A 16,149-nucleotide genomic window follows, 5' to 3' on the forward strand; every position below is an offset into this window, starting at 1 on the left:
TATTTATCCTGAAGCTCAAACCAAGATTATGAGCATAGTGACAGCCACAACAGCTATAAGTAGATTTAAGGTGAAATACTGAGCTATGTAAACACCTTAAAAGGATAGTTTGAATGTTTTGCAATTGAGCTGTTTAGGTACTTACCCATAGTCAAAATGTATTGCCTCCAGTTGATGACGGTCAACACAACTACCCCGGTGTGAGAAGAAGGTATTACAGCAAAGCAAGGTACTGCTGTGGACGTGTTAAACATATTTTAGCAACCTAAGAGAAAGGCCCACCTTGATGTATCAGTTTAGGTGTGTGCTATATTTAGAATATACCCATCCCTTTGCCTTGCCAAGAGACTGCCTTTCAAACTAACGTGTTCTTGCAAAGCCACCTGAATCCATTGGGGAAAAAACGACATTGGTGAGTTTGTGTGTCTTATTGTGTTGCTTTGGTTGGTTCGTATTTACCAAAGTCACACATCCCCGCACACGTTTTTAATGGAGTCTGGCTTTGGCGAGGACAGAGATAATAGTTTATTTCCCAATCAGACTGTGAGCTCTCACAAGACAGAGCGATACAAATAATCTTGGCGTGGAATTAAACTGAATGAGCTTTTTTTTATGGGTCAGCCTTTCTTTCAGGTGGCCATCAGACATTTTGAGCAAGCACTACATGTATTGTTTTCTCTCATGCAATAACTCCCTATCTACTGTTGGTAACATACTGACTAAGGAAGTACCTCATACAACCCCTATTTCAAAACATGCAAACTATCGCTTCAACTAATATTTCTGTTGTTTGTGAGGTCTGAATCACAAACAGCACACGCCGTTAGACTGCAGCACTGATTGAAATCCCAAATAACATTCATTGACAGTGCAGGTAACTGGGTTATTGGAGGCTGTGTTTATGTAAACATATGATTATATCTCCAGTAGCTGCGCACTCTGTTTTCTCTGCTCTGATGTAAGACCATCTGTTAGGTGCTTTACTGCAGAGCCCTTCCCTTTTCAAAGAACACCCATGCAATTACTCACTTTCCTTTTTAACTGTTGTGGTTGGAGCAATCCATAGACCGCTTTTCCTCCACCCTGTGTGAGTGTATCGTCGATCAGTGTGTTATCAAATAGTCGTTTCCAAGGCCTCGTTCCAGCCCCTTCCTCCTCAGATTGTCAGTCAACCCCATTTAGTGATCAAGCCTTTCTCTCCTTCATCCTTCCATTCATCCGTTCTTTGTTATGTCGCTTCCCCCGACACACCCTTCCTGTCTCTGGAAAGCTGGCTATGGCTAATGTTATTAAGTAAGAGCCTTCATCCTGACAGCTATTAATCATTGCTATTGGACCTGTTGGTTCAGTATGCCTCACTGTGACCCATATTATCCATGTTTGTGGTTGATAGCTGAGCATACACCTGTGAGAGTCCATTCAGCAGAGCTTTAAAGGTATTGTGGTTATCCTTTGGCAAAGAAACCTTTCTAAACTGGCACTGTCTGTAGATTAATGCATACTAAACCAACAGAGAACGTAAAAAGAGTTCTATTGAGGTTCAGTACTGAGGCTGTTACAAACCACTCTCTTACTGAATAATACGTGGTATTGAGAAAGAGCTTGTGTAGTGGCGCCTCTTTTCAACAAGTTCCAGCAAAGTCAGTGTTTTTCCTCTATGCTGATCAGGTGAGGGTGTGTTTTAGGTTGAATCACACACACACACACACACACACACACACACACACACACACACACACACACACACACACACACACACACACACACACACACACACACACACACACACACACACACGATAGATGGGACCTGGTTTTAAGATTGTTTGGCATTTTGACAGCAGTAATAGCAGTTTACGACAACCGCTAGATGACAGAGGGATGACATAATGCTGAGGTTTCCAGCTGGATCTAAGTTCAAAGCCCCTCCCCCCCGCTTCATACCTCTGCACACTTTGTCTATTTCTGCATTAAATAAGCATTCTGGTTCTGAAAAAAGCAGAAACTGTCCACCGCACTCTGTCAGAAAGGAGTTTTCAGACCATGTTAGAGGGCCAGTAAGCTTTAAGAGAAACACATTGAAATGTCTTTTCATTTGGGACACGTTCAAATACAGAGCTCGAAACTGATTTGCTGCACAGATAGTTTTGTAGTTAGCTAATGTTTAACTCTTTGACATGATTCAATGTGATACAGAAAAATAACAGCTTTCATTAACATAAACCACAATACACTATAAACATGGATATACATCACATAATGCAACACTACAAAACAGCATTGCACATACTAATAAGTGACTGCCCCACACTTTTATACATTGGAACTGAGGTGGCTGCTTCCGTCGACTAAGACAAAGTAATCAACTTTACTTGGTAAGGATGTGAAATTACATCTTTGTTTGCACCACCAAGAGTAACGTTTTACATCCATTTCAGGAGAAACTTTTTAGAGAATGGTACCCACATATTTATCCGATTATTAGAGCAACAACATCGCTTTATTGAAATAGCGCTAATCAAGCCTCAAATCTTAAAAATGTGACAACCAGATGTTCTATGTATGACATTGAGGAACATACACATAAAACCTGTGGCTTCTTGGAACAGCTATTAACAGTCATGCTGTTTTTAAGAATACTGGGTGCCTTTAGGCCTCTGGATCACAATGAACACATTAAGATTTCCTACTGGGCCACGATCTATTGAACAAACCATTATTGTAAACGCTTCATGAAACGCTGCTGTTGTTGGATCAGCACCAACACAATGGCTGTGTTATTGATCCATAGCTTCTGTTGATTCGCAAGTGAATTAATAACTCGCTAATGTTTCTATAATCGTTTGTATACATCTTTATTTGTAGCCTCATCTATGAGAGGACCTACTAATCTTGCTGAATTAGCATTAAATCAACCCGAAGATCACTAGATAAGTGAAGTACGTTGCTAGTGTTTCTGTATGTTCCACCTCCAGTCTGATTTGGAGGAGAGGTTTCTTCGTTGTCAGTGGCAGCAACACTGTGAAGTGTGTGTATTTTAGGGTAAGTGGTGTGACCCTGTGGTGTCAACATGAAAAGTGTGAGTGCTACAAATCCTTGAGAAGAGGATGAACTTGAGAAGAAGTGTTTTTTCCGACACAGGGAGCCTTTCTCACTGTTCTCTGTTTTTTCTTTGTTCCTGTCAGGAAAGGCTTCGCTGATAAAGGACATCCTGAACTGCTGTTTCTTTTTTTCTTCTCTTTAGCAATCTTATGGTCTCACAATCCAAATGTATCAGTCTTCAATGTCTCTGCCGTGCTCTTTTTGAAGTACTCTTGTATCTCTGCTCTCACATTCACAAAGAAAACAAGGAAGGCATTCATGAAGCTCTAAGAATGAGAACTGGGAACTACTCCTCACATAAACATGAAGTGAACCCTCCTCACCGCTTACAGACCGGTCAACATCAGAGCCAGGTGTATCACGTTTCTCCCTCCACTCCTTCGGCAACATCTGAGGACAGAAGGACTTTCTATTGTCTTTTCCCTATATAGGCCAGGCTTGTCAGTTCATGCCGTGTTTCTATTGAGACAGTATGTCCTCTGTACCAGCCTCATTAAAAGCGGCATGGTTCAGTACACAGCAAACACACCGAGTCAATCACCCCCCCCCCACCCGTCTCCGTTAGTGTCCCCGTTCTGGTCTCCATTAACTCATCCCTTGACCTTTCATTACTGTTCAACTACTGGCTCTATTGACCACATACTATATGGCTTGACTTAGCAATGATAATGTAAATCAACTTTTTGCAAATATTTACGAAACTTATCATCGAATATCCTGAAGTTGTATGAAGTTTTTATTTATTTTGTACAAAAATGTCTCCATAAGCGCCTTAACTTTTGCAAGTTAATTCTATCTGTACATGGCAGCTAAGGCCGCTGCTTATATAGGCAATGGCATGAATTATGAGCACATAATACAAAAACGATTAAAATAGCCTAGTGTGCAAGTTCATCTTTTGGTAACAACAAAATGTTTTAACATTTCGTTCAGATCAAATTCTAAACCACTGCTTGGAGGGGGAAATGTGCACATAATGCAATAAGTGTATAATACAAATATAGTACGGCAGTATTAACAGTATACGTAGATCTGTATTTGTAGTTTAGCTACAATTAATTTTATTATAGTTTTAGTTTTTTTAATAACCAATCACAGCATTTTAAAAGATGGCATCACACTTATCAACAGGGTGAACCACACCTCATCCCTTAAGAAAAACCTTTGGTCCATCGTTGTTCACCGTGACTTCTCGGCTTGGATTCCTAGAGATTTACTCCGAGAGTATTTTCTGAATGTCAAGTGAGAGCGGCTGCTGGCGTCTCTCAAGCCGGTCTGTTATATAACTTAGAGCCAGTTTGATTCCTCCTCAATCATTCATAATTGTTCTCCTCTTCTCTCTCCCAGGTGCAGCAGAAGCAGAGCGTCAGTGGTGAGGAGGAGGACTCGGGAACACCGGTCCGAGACACTGACAGTCAGTATGGCACCTGGGAGACAGGACTGCGCACTGATGACAGGTGAACACACGGTTTTCATTTCGTCTGGTGCTTCATTTGTTTTTATTTGTTTTCAGTGTGTTTTTAAGTACACAACACAACACAAGTCAATATTCCCAAACCACCCAAAATCGTCAATTGCGAAAATGAAAACAGAGCCATGGTGTTCGGGGAAATATCCTCTCATGTTTATTTATTTCGATTTTCCTATCCAGATTAGTGCCCTTTAAAAATGTGACTAAAGTTAGTCGATATAAACTAAAGTCTATGTCTCAAACTAAATACAAATTCACAAGTTTTTTCATTTTTACGTCAATGTTTTGCTATTCAAGCTTAAAGAAAACAAAGAATGAAAATACCTCCTTCTGAAAGTTAACCTGAAGGCAGTAAGATGTATACGCCATCTTCTGTCATTGTTCATGCTGCGGTTAAAGTGTTGAACAAACTACCACAATCTATGTTTATCTTTCTAGCTATGGAGGAATGGTGGATAATAATAAAAAAAGTTACAATAATTCCATGACTTCTCTGTTACTTCACTGACCCCCTGTGGTCAGAAAATATCATCACATCGTTAACCAACAACAAGAAGAACAGAGATTATATCAAATTTGTATAAAAAAAACAAGATGTAGTGTGTTTTATATATAATATAAATAAATGTATGTCCATCCTTCTTGTTTCACCTTTACCCCTGTTTTTAGGCGCGTCAGCTCCATCTTTGTTTGCCAACAAAAGGGAATAAATGACTCAGGCTCTATTTGATTGTACAAGGGATTGTACCTGCGGTTAAAGCAACCACACATTTGTTTTATAACTTTTCTCTTCTTAACTTCAGCCTCAGTCCTGCCACTCCCAATTCAGAAAGTAATCTGAGCCCCTCACCAAGGAAGCCCACCCCCCCGCACATGCTAGCTGATCCCGGCTCACGGTTTGATAGCGACGCTCCGGACGGCATTCCTCAATCAACATCTGAGAGCCAGCCGCTCCCTTTCCCTGATGTGAGTGTTAACCCCAGCTAATGTCTGCTGCTGTTTTAACCCCTTGCGCTTCACTAGAGGCATGTTTGGCTTGTTCTCTTTGTTGAGCTTTGGGCTGTGATAATGTACGGCACACATTTGTGCATTTTCTTTTCCAATTTTTGGAAGTTCAACCTAATCTCCTATGTATTTCTCTGTTTGGACGGCCAGGTCCCGATCGCTCTGTTAGACACCAGCGCCCTGCGCTCCAGAGCTCACCTGGTGAAGAAGCGCGCCCCGAGGGCCCGCCCCTCCAGAGCCGCCCGTCAGACAGGAGCGCTGTCCCCGGCCGAGGGAGGAGCCACAGACGACTGGCTCTACAGAGACTCCACAGGTGAGCACTAACACAAGAAGATCAAGGGACCACGCTTTGTATTCAAGATTCCTATTCTCAACTAAACCTTTACCTGACAAACAAACAAAAGAGCATTTCAAATTGTTGCCAGGAAACAAGTTTTAATGTGCAATGAAAATGTACTCCAAAATGCATTTGTGTTTTAAACGTAGCAGCAATATACTGTAGCTAAAAACACAAAAAAAGAAGTAAAAAAGCAGCTCATGTTTGTCTCTCAAATGTGAGTGCAGCCAATTCAAAAGATGCAGTTGCAAATGTGCCGTTTTAGTATTCTGTATGTTTACATGTGATATAAAAATACATATTTTCCCCATGACAGAGGCGAAGGTTGAGAGCAAGGATAATGACTGTGACTCTGAGGAGCGGGCCAGAGGAGCCGAGGCCGGCCCTGCCGTCTCCTCTCAGCCGCAGAGGATCCCCCTGTTCACCGGGCTGGACCCTTCAGCTTTAAAGGTGAGCCTCAACATTTACAAGATAAGCTAATATCTATATTAAACTGTGCTGTCTATACCTTGGATTCGTTTCTCAGATATCCAAAATGGCGCAGTGGATAGCAGCCTCAGTGTTGTGGTCTCCTGTTCTCTGTTTTTGTTTCTAGCTCCGTTTCTGTTCTCCTACTCTGAGGATATTTAAGTCTATACTTAGTAGTCAAATGTTTATGGTCATCGTTTTTAACTGTATGTTATTTATGTGTACATTTATAGCAACAAAATACCAGGGTCGAATTCTTTGTTTATTCACCTACTCACTATGTCATAACATCTTATTATGAATTAAAGTACCTACATCTGTCCCGTTCCTCTTGTCAGGCCAATCTGAGGAGGAGGGGCGAATCTGACGGTCAGATGGACGGATCCGCTCCCTCTCCTTCACAACTCTCTCGCTCTCCCAAGTCCCCCTTTCTCCCCCGGGCAACACGAGTACTGCCCCCAGCTGGTGGGAAAGAGAATGGGTAAGCTCAATTATTCATATAAAACTTGTTTTCTTTGCAGAGAAGACCAGAAGTGGGGAGATGAGAATCTAATTGGACAGAGCCAGGGTAGGGTTTCTTTGCTTTAGCCCGAGATAATGGTTCACACATCAGTGGTAATCAAATGTCTTCGTTAACTCAAGCTCTCTTCCTGAGGCTCTGTGCACAAACTCATAAAGGGAGGGGTTTGGTTGCATTTATTTGTTATTATTATAGAAGAAATGCTGCAAATAAGAGAGCAATGCTGGCAGAACATTTCTAATTTTGTAAAATCTTAAAGGTGGGGTAGGTAAGTTTGAGAAACCGGCTCGAGATACACTTTTTGTTATATTCCATGGAATGCTCTTAACATCCCGATAGCAATGAATATCTTAAGTAATTTTCAAATTCTAGCGCACTCGAGCTGGTTTCTCCAAAATGACCTTCCCCGCCTTTAAGTAATGTTTCTTTTTATTTTGGCTGCACTAAACTTTAAACTTCACAGCAGGGGTTTGGTTGGATTTTTTAAATTTATTTACTGTGCAAAATGTTATTGATTACAAAACATTTAATTTGACCACTCGATGCATTCTCTGTGCTCTCTTTTTATATTCTGGAAAAAAAAATTGTTTTTATTTTAAACTTCACACAGGATTGAAACAATAAACTCAAAGATTGCACTGCTAATTGAGCTTTTTACCCTCGGGTTTGAAGTTCAACATGAACCACTAAGCCTTGTATATTCCAGTGTTTGACGTTTGTCCTGCATTCATTGATCTCCTTCTCTCTGCAGCGAGGAGGACTCACCGCAGTGGTTGAAAGAGCTGAAGTCCAAGAAGCGCTTGAGTCAGTATGAAAATGAAAGCTAAGATATTAATGAGGTGAGTTAGCTTTCGAAATGTCTCCCCATCTTTCAATGTGTATTTAACAAAAAAGACCTAAATATCTTTTAACACCTGTTATCCTCACCCAACCCCCTTTAGGTGGCCTTATCAGATGAATCTATATGAAACAGAAGCCTTAACTTTGGAGAGTAGGAGAGAGGAATCTACAGCTGCTGACCTTTTTTTTTTTTGTTCTCGTCCCATCTGGGTTTATAATGTGCATGGTGCCTTTTTTTTACGGAGAGTCTCTGTCTTTTGGGAAAAGAATAAAACAAGCAAGGAGGAGAAGAAGAAACAAAAACATCGTTGCTGCTCTGCTTCATCCATTTCATGCTTGAACCGGTGGAAGCTCTCCTGAAGCAGCAGGAGGCTCTTCACATGAACACTTTAAGAGGGACCAGGAGGGGAGGGAGAGATCATTGGCAAATGTGCTGCAACTGATGATTATTTTCATGATCGATTCATCTGTTGATTATTATCTAGATTGATTGGTTCATTGTTTGGTCGAAAAATGGCAGAAAACACTGTCCATGGTGATGTAAATGGCTTGTTTTGTTTTTGTCAAAAACCCAAAGATATTCAGTTATAATAAAGCAAAGCAAGTATTGTCCACATTTGAGAGGTTAAAATATAATTTTCTGACATGTTTGCGTAAAAGTTGCTTTAACGATGAATTGATCATCAAAATTGTGCTCTCTATATACGAACCGTTGCAGATGTATTCAACAACTATTTTGTATTAAGCAAAAAGTTATGAAATGTTTGACTTGTGGGACCACGCAACACTCGTTCCTCTACGAGCTTCATCACACGCTGGAGGACGATCCAGAAAATCCTCTTCAAGATGCCTGTGTTGGTTTCCTGACCTGACTTGTGTGTACAGGTCGTAACATAATGTGTGTGTTATCAGTATGTTGAGGGGCGTCACACAAGCATTGCCATAGGACGTCATTTCAGACGCTAATGATCTCACTCTTGAACATAAAGAACAAATCACTGCTGTCTTTATTGCTAGTGTAAATCTTGTTAACATCTGTAATCAGGAGATGTTATATTTGTATTATGATTGATTTAACAGAGAACTAGTTTTGTGTTGCATCACTACAATAGACTTTGTTACACTCCACACAACCCTAACAGTGTCAGAGTTGCTGCATCTTGTACATATGTTTTTGTTTAAATATATTTTTTGTTTTTTGTGTAGGAGGGACGGGGGACTTTGCATATGTCAATCATGCACACTCCTTATCAGCACAAATACTTTTATAAAAGAGAAACACTAATCAGCCTGTCTTCCCAGAATGATTGTAGCGTTTATTAAAAGCCATACGTTCAGATTTTAGCCCTCACACACTCCTAAATCCTGATTTGATAATGCTTTTTGTTGTTTTTCAAACAAAATGTGGAATTGTGTCCCCTTTAATGTGCATGCACAATCTTTGCTGTCAAACTGAAAGTGTTGGGTGCTCCAGTGGAGGGATTATTTGTTCACTACTTTGTTTAAATCACTCGATGGAACTCCTAAAAGCATATGAACATTTGCACCTGCTTTCCACCTTTACTGTAATCCTCCTCCTGCTGCTGCGCTTCTATAAAGCACTTTGTCACTCGACACACTACGGCTCTGACCTCTGCCTCTCGTCTGGTCTCCTGTGTTGTTGGAGATTTTCTCATGCAATGCAAGTGAATGTGTCGAAGTCCTCTGGGGGGATTGTCCCTGGTTTCTATGTACGTGACCTTTTACTTTGTCATAAAAATTTGAGGGTTTATTTTTTGTCCTTTTTTTATTTGAAAGTAAAGATGTATATTGCACTGTGTTGTACTGGCCAGTGTCCTAAAGTGGATACATTCTTAATAAAATGTACTTGAGTTAAACATTGGTCTAGAGTTTTTCTGGCAGAGTTTAACCTTGTGGATATTTAAAAAAACGAAATGTTCTATCGTTTTAGGAAAGATTGGTTGCTCAGTATACTCAAGTGTAGATTAGCATGTATTGGGTGCTTTTGGAAAACACAGGAAGTTGATTCAGGCACTCAACTTCCTCCAGAAAAATGTTAGAAAAGGAAACCACAAGGAAGACATGAAAAAGATTGTATTGTTAAGGTTTATTTATTAAAAAGCCAACATGTTTAGACCACTGTAGGTATTCCTCAGGGATGGTAACATGTGCAACTCTTTTTGGTTCAAACAATTTACTGAAAGTCTTACTTTGAGGTCAAAAGAGGTCCGAATAAATTAATCGGTGAATTTAAAACTATATTTTTCCAAAATATTTTTTAAAATTATTATAAGGGTTTTATATTTTCTACCGCTACCCTTATTATAAATGATTTCACAATTCACAGATTTACTATACAGTGCATCCTGTGAATGGACATATTTTTGATACCACTAACCTACATGTGGGTTAAGAGGAAGTTTTGTGTGTCTAATCCCTGTGTGTGTGTGTGTGTGTGTGTGTGTGTGTGTGTGTGTGTGTGTGTGTGTGTGTGTGTGTGTGTTTGTGCTGAGCGGGGCTGTTTGCTGAATCCTCTTGGCTCTCTTTCCCCTTGCCCGCACACAGTGCTCGCTGGCAGCGGATGGACAGGCAGGGCAGCGCGTGCCAACACAGCTGCCTATTGAGAGGCAGCGTTACGGACACAATGTGAGTGACAGACTTGCTGTATCAACAGCTCCCCTTTTTCTGCTGTTGTGGCCAGAAATAAACCATAAATACCCCCCCTGTCTCTTCCCTTTAATGGCTCAACCCCACCATACAGCAAGTGGCACCGAACAAAGAGGGACAGTACCACTTCCTAGCAGACATACCCAGGTAAAAAGCTCACTGTGGACACAGGCGGGGTAATACATCCAATGCAATGGAGTTAGATGGTGCTGCATCAAGTGGAGACCAAGGTTTGGATGATTTTAGTATCATGGACACACTTTAAGGGATGATATCATCTTTTGTGTCCTATTCAGTTAATGATTATCCTTACAAAAGGAATACAATCCACTACTTGAGTCATACATTGCAATCTTGACATTGAGCTTTTTTCCTCCTGTCTGTGTTTCCGTCCCTGAACATGCATGCATGATGGATGGTACATTGCCTGTGTGTTTGCTGCTGGCACAAAGTGGATGAGCAGTGGATCAGGAGGATGTCGGAGCAGCAGAGTGCCCCAGAGCAGCAGGCGGCAGGGAAGAGCCAGGGAGGAGCTGAAGCCTCGTATAAGGTGCTGAGAAACAGAGTCTGTGCAGGGCTGGACACCTGGTTTGGTCAGGGAAGGAGCCAACATGTCCTCCTATTGGATCAAAATCTCCTTAGTTAAAAAAAGAAATAAATCAATGTGACCTGCTGAACACACATAAAAATACATGTTGCTGTAAGTGGGTATTTTGGATTTTCTCTTTGGCAGTGGTGTAATGTAACAAAGTACCTTTACTCAGGTATTTACATAACATTTTAAATGCAAGATTTAACTAACAGACTAACAGAGTATTTTAGTGTATTATAATCAAAGGATTTGAATACTTTCCCCCCCCCCCACTGTTTGGTCAAGTGAAATCAATTATTTAGGATCAATATTAGCCCCTTTATGAAGGCCTATATCCAAACCACACCTCATGGATACTGACTTGTTGTTAAACAGGGAGTGAATCTGCAGCTTTTTGTCTTCCAGGTGTTTCTGTTTGAGTTTGAAAACTTCCAGGGCTGCAAGGCGGAGTTTTCTGCAGAGTGTAAAGATGTGATGGAGAAGGGACTGGAGAAAGTCGGATCTCTGATAGTCGAGTCTGGACCGTAAGTACTGGTCCAAACATATGTATACACTGTAAGTATGGTTGGGCGATGTGGAGTAAATCAAATATCACAATCATTTGATATAACCTTGATATCGATAACAATGTTGTTGGGTGGCTTATTTGTGCTTTGATAACAAATATTTAGACAATGGGATGTTTTAATAAATAATCATCAGTACTGTGGATATAAGGACTTAAGGTTAAAGACAAATCTACAAATTAGAAAGAAAAGGACATTCCTTTACTGTAACACAGCCTTTAAAAGTACAAAATAGTCAACCATATTACGATATCCAAAATCTAAGAAGTTGTGTCTCATCACAATACCGATTTAATATCCATATACTGCCCTGCCTTAGTAGTAAGAAGAAAGTTTCCTATATCACTTGTAAATGTATCAGCACTGATATTGGCATGTTTTGAAGATGATGATTCTTGTTTTGAATTTGTATCTTCATGGTTAATTTGAAGTCGCTTTGGATGAAAGCGACAGCATTTCATTTTATTTAATCGTTTATTTGGCAGGGACAATGCACAGTAATGAACACTTAAAACATTCAAATGTGTCAAGCGTAACAGTGCCAGATTTAGCTTTGAGCTAATTTCCATCCGCAGTCCCTCACATAAAACATTTAAGAAAATTACATTTTATAAACATAACAAAAACAAAATACATGATATGCAAAAAGTGCAAAAGAGCAAGAGCAGCATACACAAGTATTTACCACATGGCAGTACAATGTAGCAGCTACGACATATAAAGTGCAAGAGAAGATAAAAGAGCTACCTAAAGTGCAAGAGGAGATACCCCTGTGTTAAAGTGCATTTAGCGGTGACTGCACGTCTGTTTGTTTCTCAACCATTCTTTGAGTTGACCTTTAAAGCTATTCAGAGTGGGACAATCCCGTATCTCAGTTGGGAGGCTATGAATGAGCTGCCTTTAATGGAGAGGACATTTTGTCCAAAAGTGGTCCGTCTACGATGGACTTCACAGTCTCCTCTGGTTTCTGACCTAGTGCAGCATCCAGTGTGTGTTTTTTGGGGGATGATTCCCCTAAGGGAGGGTGGGGGGGCAGTCCATGTAAACATTATAAAAAAAACACATACTTTTAACAAGGACTTTAAATTGTCGCAAACTCAAGACGAAATTGTGTTTTTCAAGGATGGTACCAAGTAAAATGTAATGTTATGGTGTTAGGCCAAAATAAAGCTCCTCTTCCATTTCTCCCCTCTCAAGTCTGGGCGTTACGACGCATGGCTTCACAGGGAGCAGTTCATTTGGAGAAGGCGTGTATCCGCGCTTGGACACCGGATCCAACAGGTCAGAACAGTACTCCCTCTTCTTCTCTAGGCCACTCAAAGTGGTGGCGTGAACAGTATAGGATAGAAACACTGACTCGTTGTTGTTACCGCACAAAAAACTCTTAGATTATCATTCATCTGCCTATCTGTTTTTCTATTGGCATTAATCGTTTGGCATTTAAACACGGTCAGAATATAGGGACGACATGCCATCCCGCAATCCAAATGTCTTTTGTGTTAAGGTATGTCGGGAACATGATAGATAAACCAGAGGCTGATACAGCATTTCTCTGAACATTTCTTCTTATGAATAAATTACCTTTTATCAGTTATCACAATATCAATTCCAAAAAGGTTGGCTGACTTTCTACCCAATGACTTTACGTTGCTTATTAATTAGCAATTATTCTGTCAGGCAACATTTCTAGGAAATGTATATTGGAATAAGATTAGATGGACTTTTGCAACCAAATTGGAACCCATGAACAGGCATGTAAAACAACGCGCATATGCACACTCAATACATATATATAAAAATTNAGTGAGAGCCGGATCGGTTACACTCTCTCATACCGGTGAGGTTCTGCAGGAGAGGCATTTCAAAAGCAAAGCATTAATTCGTGGTTTTTACTAACCAGTATCAGTATGTTGTTACTTCGGCATCACTTTGAAACGTGTATTACAATTAAATCACGGTCAAATATGTTCATTTTGTTGTAGTTGTAGCCCCCTTGCCGTCACTAGTTTAGCATACCCAGCCCGGTTGTTGGCCCGGTAAGAACCTCGATTTTGGAGGGCCAGAAAAAAGGTGAAAAAGCAGCCCTGAGGCAGAACTACCCCTAGTGGAAAAGCAAAAAAAAAACGCTCCGGGTTTGGCACGGCACGCTTAAACCGTGCTACGCGCTGCAGTGGAAATGTGCCATAAGCGGTTGACCAATCACAACAGAGCCGTCCAGCTAACCAATCAGAGCAGACTGGCCTCTGGTTTCAGACAGAGGGTGAAGAGAGGTGCTGCAGCACAGGCAGTATGAACAAAATAAAGAGCTTTTTGAACATTAGAGCATGGAGACATGTCACAGGAGAGACACTAAATACTAGTATGAACCTGAATACGAGCAGAATAGGGCCCCTTTAATGAGGACCCCCCCCTCTCTCTTTGCCCCTCAGTGCTGATGACCGCTGCAGACATTTCATGATCGATGCATTAGAGGACGGTCAGTATATCATAGTTGGAGAAGACCTGCGCCACCGGGGTCTGCAGGAGCTCATAGACTTCCACCGCAGGACTCCCATCCTGCCTTTCAGCGAGGTGTTGACTGTCGCTTGTGGACAGGTGAGGAACTGAATACAGGTGACTGTTGATCTAAAAGATATAGATTTGAATGGTTTGTATCCTAAGTTAGTTTACATCAGACTGTGTAAATGTCAGTATAGCATTGGGACAGTATATTTGCTTTGGGAAAACGTCCTTGTTTCCTTCCTGTACTGTAGTCACCTTTACGGTCAACAACCACAACATTTGCTTATTTCCTTTCCACTTGCACTTCATGCAAAAAGAAAACAGTAACAACCTGTTGTGCTTCTCTCTCTGTCCAGAGATCCAATCACAAGTCTGACTATGCAGAGCTGCTGTTTTCCCCAAAACCTGTAAATACCAACATCAGTTGGATGGAAAACAACTCGAAGCATCCAAGCTCAACCCTCCCAACATCAGAAGAAGAAATCCCCCCCGCTCTTCCTCATCGAGATACCATGAGGAACTCTGCAGTCCTGTCTCCAAACAGACTTTACCCTAATCTGTCAGTAGACCATCCGTTCATCACCCCTCCTCTCCCAGCATCGGTAATAATGATCTCTGAAGAGTTTCATTTATATTATCTGGTTCTAAAACTGTTCTTAAAAAATTATACATCAAACATTTTGAAACATTTCCGATCAACGCTATCTTCGAGACCTTTCAATGTTTATTTTGTTCGAATCATCTTCCGGTTTCGATATGCTAGTGATGGGGTCTAATATGGACAAAAAAACAATTCTTTCTACCTTCGAACTGTTTTGGTTTTGTCCCATCTGAGATTTCTGTTTCTGTTGCAGATTTTTTTTGTTAAGCTAAGTAAGAAAATGTCTTTAGATAATTTTCAAGATATTAAAGGGTTCATATTCTGCTAATTTCCAGGTTAATGTTTGTATTAAGTGTCTCTACTGTGACATGTCTCCAGGCTTTAACGTTCAAAAAAGTCTTTATTTTGATCATACTGCCTATGCTGCAGCACCTCTTTTCACCCTCTGTCTGAAACCAGAGCCTAGTCTGCTCTGATTGGTTGGCGCAATCCAATAGAAGTGCAAGTGTATTGCTATCACGATGTCCTGTAGCACAAAGGAGTCCAATGGAGGTGTTTCAGGCAGGGTGGGAGAAAAGCTGGAGGGAATTTGGGGATTTCTCACACTACAGGAGAAAGGGAAAGCCCCCAAAAAACTAAACGGGCCCCTTTAATCTGTGTGTGTTGCTTATTTAGTCACAATGTTATAGATACATCTATGATTTGAAGCATGTGTTCAGTGGATAGGGTGTCCTTTCATTTTCTTACAATGTTGATGCTGTCTCATGTTTATGATCTCCAGCCTGTGATCAGAAAGAGATCGGACAACCCTCCGTCCCACCAGCGCCCGGAGGTCCCCGCCCGAAGCCCCTTCCTTCCAGCGAGGCAGAACCAGGCTTGCATCAGAACAGTTTCTTCATCTGGGACCCCCCTCGCTCCCGCAGCCACTCCACCCCACATGAGCGCCACCATGCAGTCTGCAAAGATTCAGGAAGCAAAGCTGGCAGTCGTCTCCAACCTGAAGAACCTGAAGAAGAAATTACAAAAGATAGGCAGACCGTTGCCGGAGAATCCCGTGGAGGAGAGGAGTGGAGTCACGGAGAACGAGTACCAGGAGATCACAGGGATGCACGCTGTTAATGAGTCGCCATATTCCCTCGCTTATGATGATGACGGGTTACCTTACGAATACCTTCCTCCTCCAGCTTTTGCTCCTGGCTACTACAATCCTCCTCCACCTTCTGCTCCATTTGAGAATATTGTACAGATGGATCCGACCCTAAGAGGCGGCAGAAACACGACAGAAGCATCAACAAACAAAAAAGGAGCTATTGACCATTAATACACTTTAAAGGTCACCTATTATGCAAAATCCCCTTCTTCATGTCTCTTATACATCAACATGTGTCCCCTCTTCTTCATGTCTCTTCTACATCAACATGTGTCCCCTCTTCTTCATGTCTCTTCTACATCAACATGTGTCCCCTCTTCTTCATGTCT

General features: G+C 41.2%; 2 protein-coding genes across 3 annotated transcripts in view; both read left to right on the top strand.

Moving 5' to 3' along the window:
• Window positions 1-9,619, top strand: part of si:ch73-138n13.1 (protein piccolo) — a 129,899-nt gene extending 120,280 nt beyond the window's left edge. For both annotated transcript variants that reach the window (XM_010782859.1, XM_010782858.1), the window contains 7 exons: window positions 4,449-4,558; window positions 5,376-5,538; window positions 5,728-5,890; window positions 6,231-6,364; window positions 6,721-6,863; window positions 7,654-7,741; window positions 7,844-9,619. In XM_010782859.1, coding sequence (XP_010781161.1) covers window positions 4,449-4,558; window positions 5,376-5,538; window positions 5,728-5,890; window positions 6,231-6,364; window positions 6,721-6,863; window positions 7,654-7,729 — 789 coding nt within the window. In that variant the 3' untranslated portion in view covers window positions 7,730-7,741; window positions 7,844-9,619. The remainder of the gene's footprint in view (window positions 1-4,448; window positions 4,559-5,375; window positions 5,539-5,727; window positions 5,891-6,230; window positions 6,365-6,720; window positions 6,864-7,653; window positions 7,742-7,843) is intronic.
• hsh2d (hematopoietic SH2 domain containing) overlaps window positions 1-16,019 on the top strand; it is a 364,522-nt gene extending 348,503 nt beyond the window's left edge. The window contains exons 3-5 of the mRNA XM_010782877.1: window positions 13,997-14,162; window positions 14,426-14,671; window positions 15,452-16,019. Of these exons, the coding sequence (XP_010781179.1) occupies window positions 13,997-14,162; window positions 14,426-14,671; window positions 15,452-15,991 (952 nt within the window). The 3' untranslated portion in view covers window positions 15,992-16,019. The remainder of the gene's footprint in view (window positions 1-13,996; window positions 14,163-14,425; window positions 14,672-15,451) is intronic.
• The last annotated feature ends 130 nt before the right edge of the window (window positions 16,020-16,149 follow it).

Source organism: Notothenia coriiceps, unplaced genomic scaffold (genome assembly GCF_000735185.1).
Source record: "Notothenia coriiceps isolate Sejong01 unplaced genomic scaffold, NC01 NC01_scaffold00024668, whole genome shotgun sequence".
In the NCBI taxonomy this organism is placed as follows: Eukaryota; Metazoa; Chordata; class Actinopteri; order Perciformes; family Nototheniidae; genus Notothenia; species Notothenia coriiceps.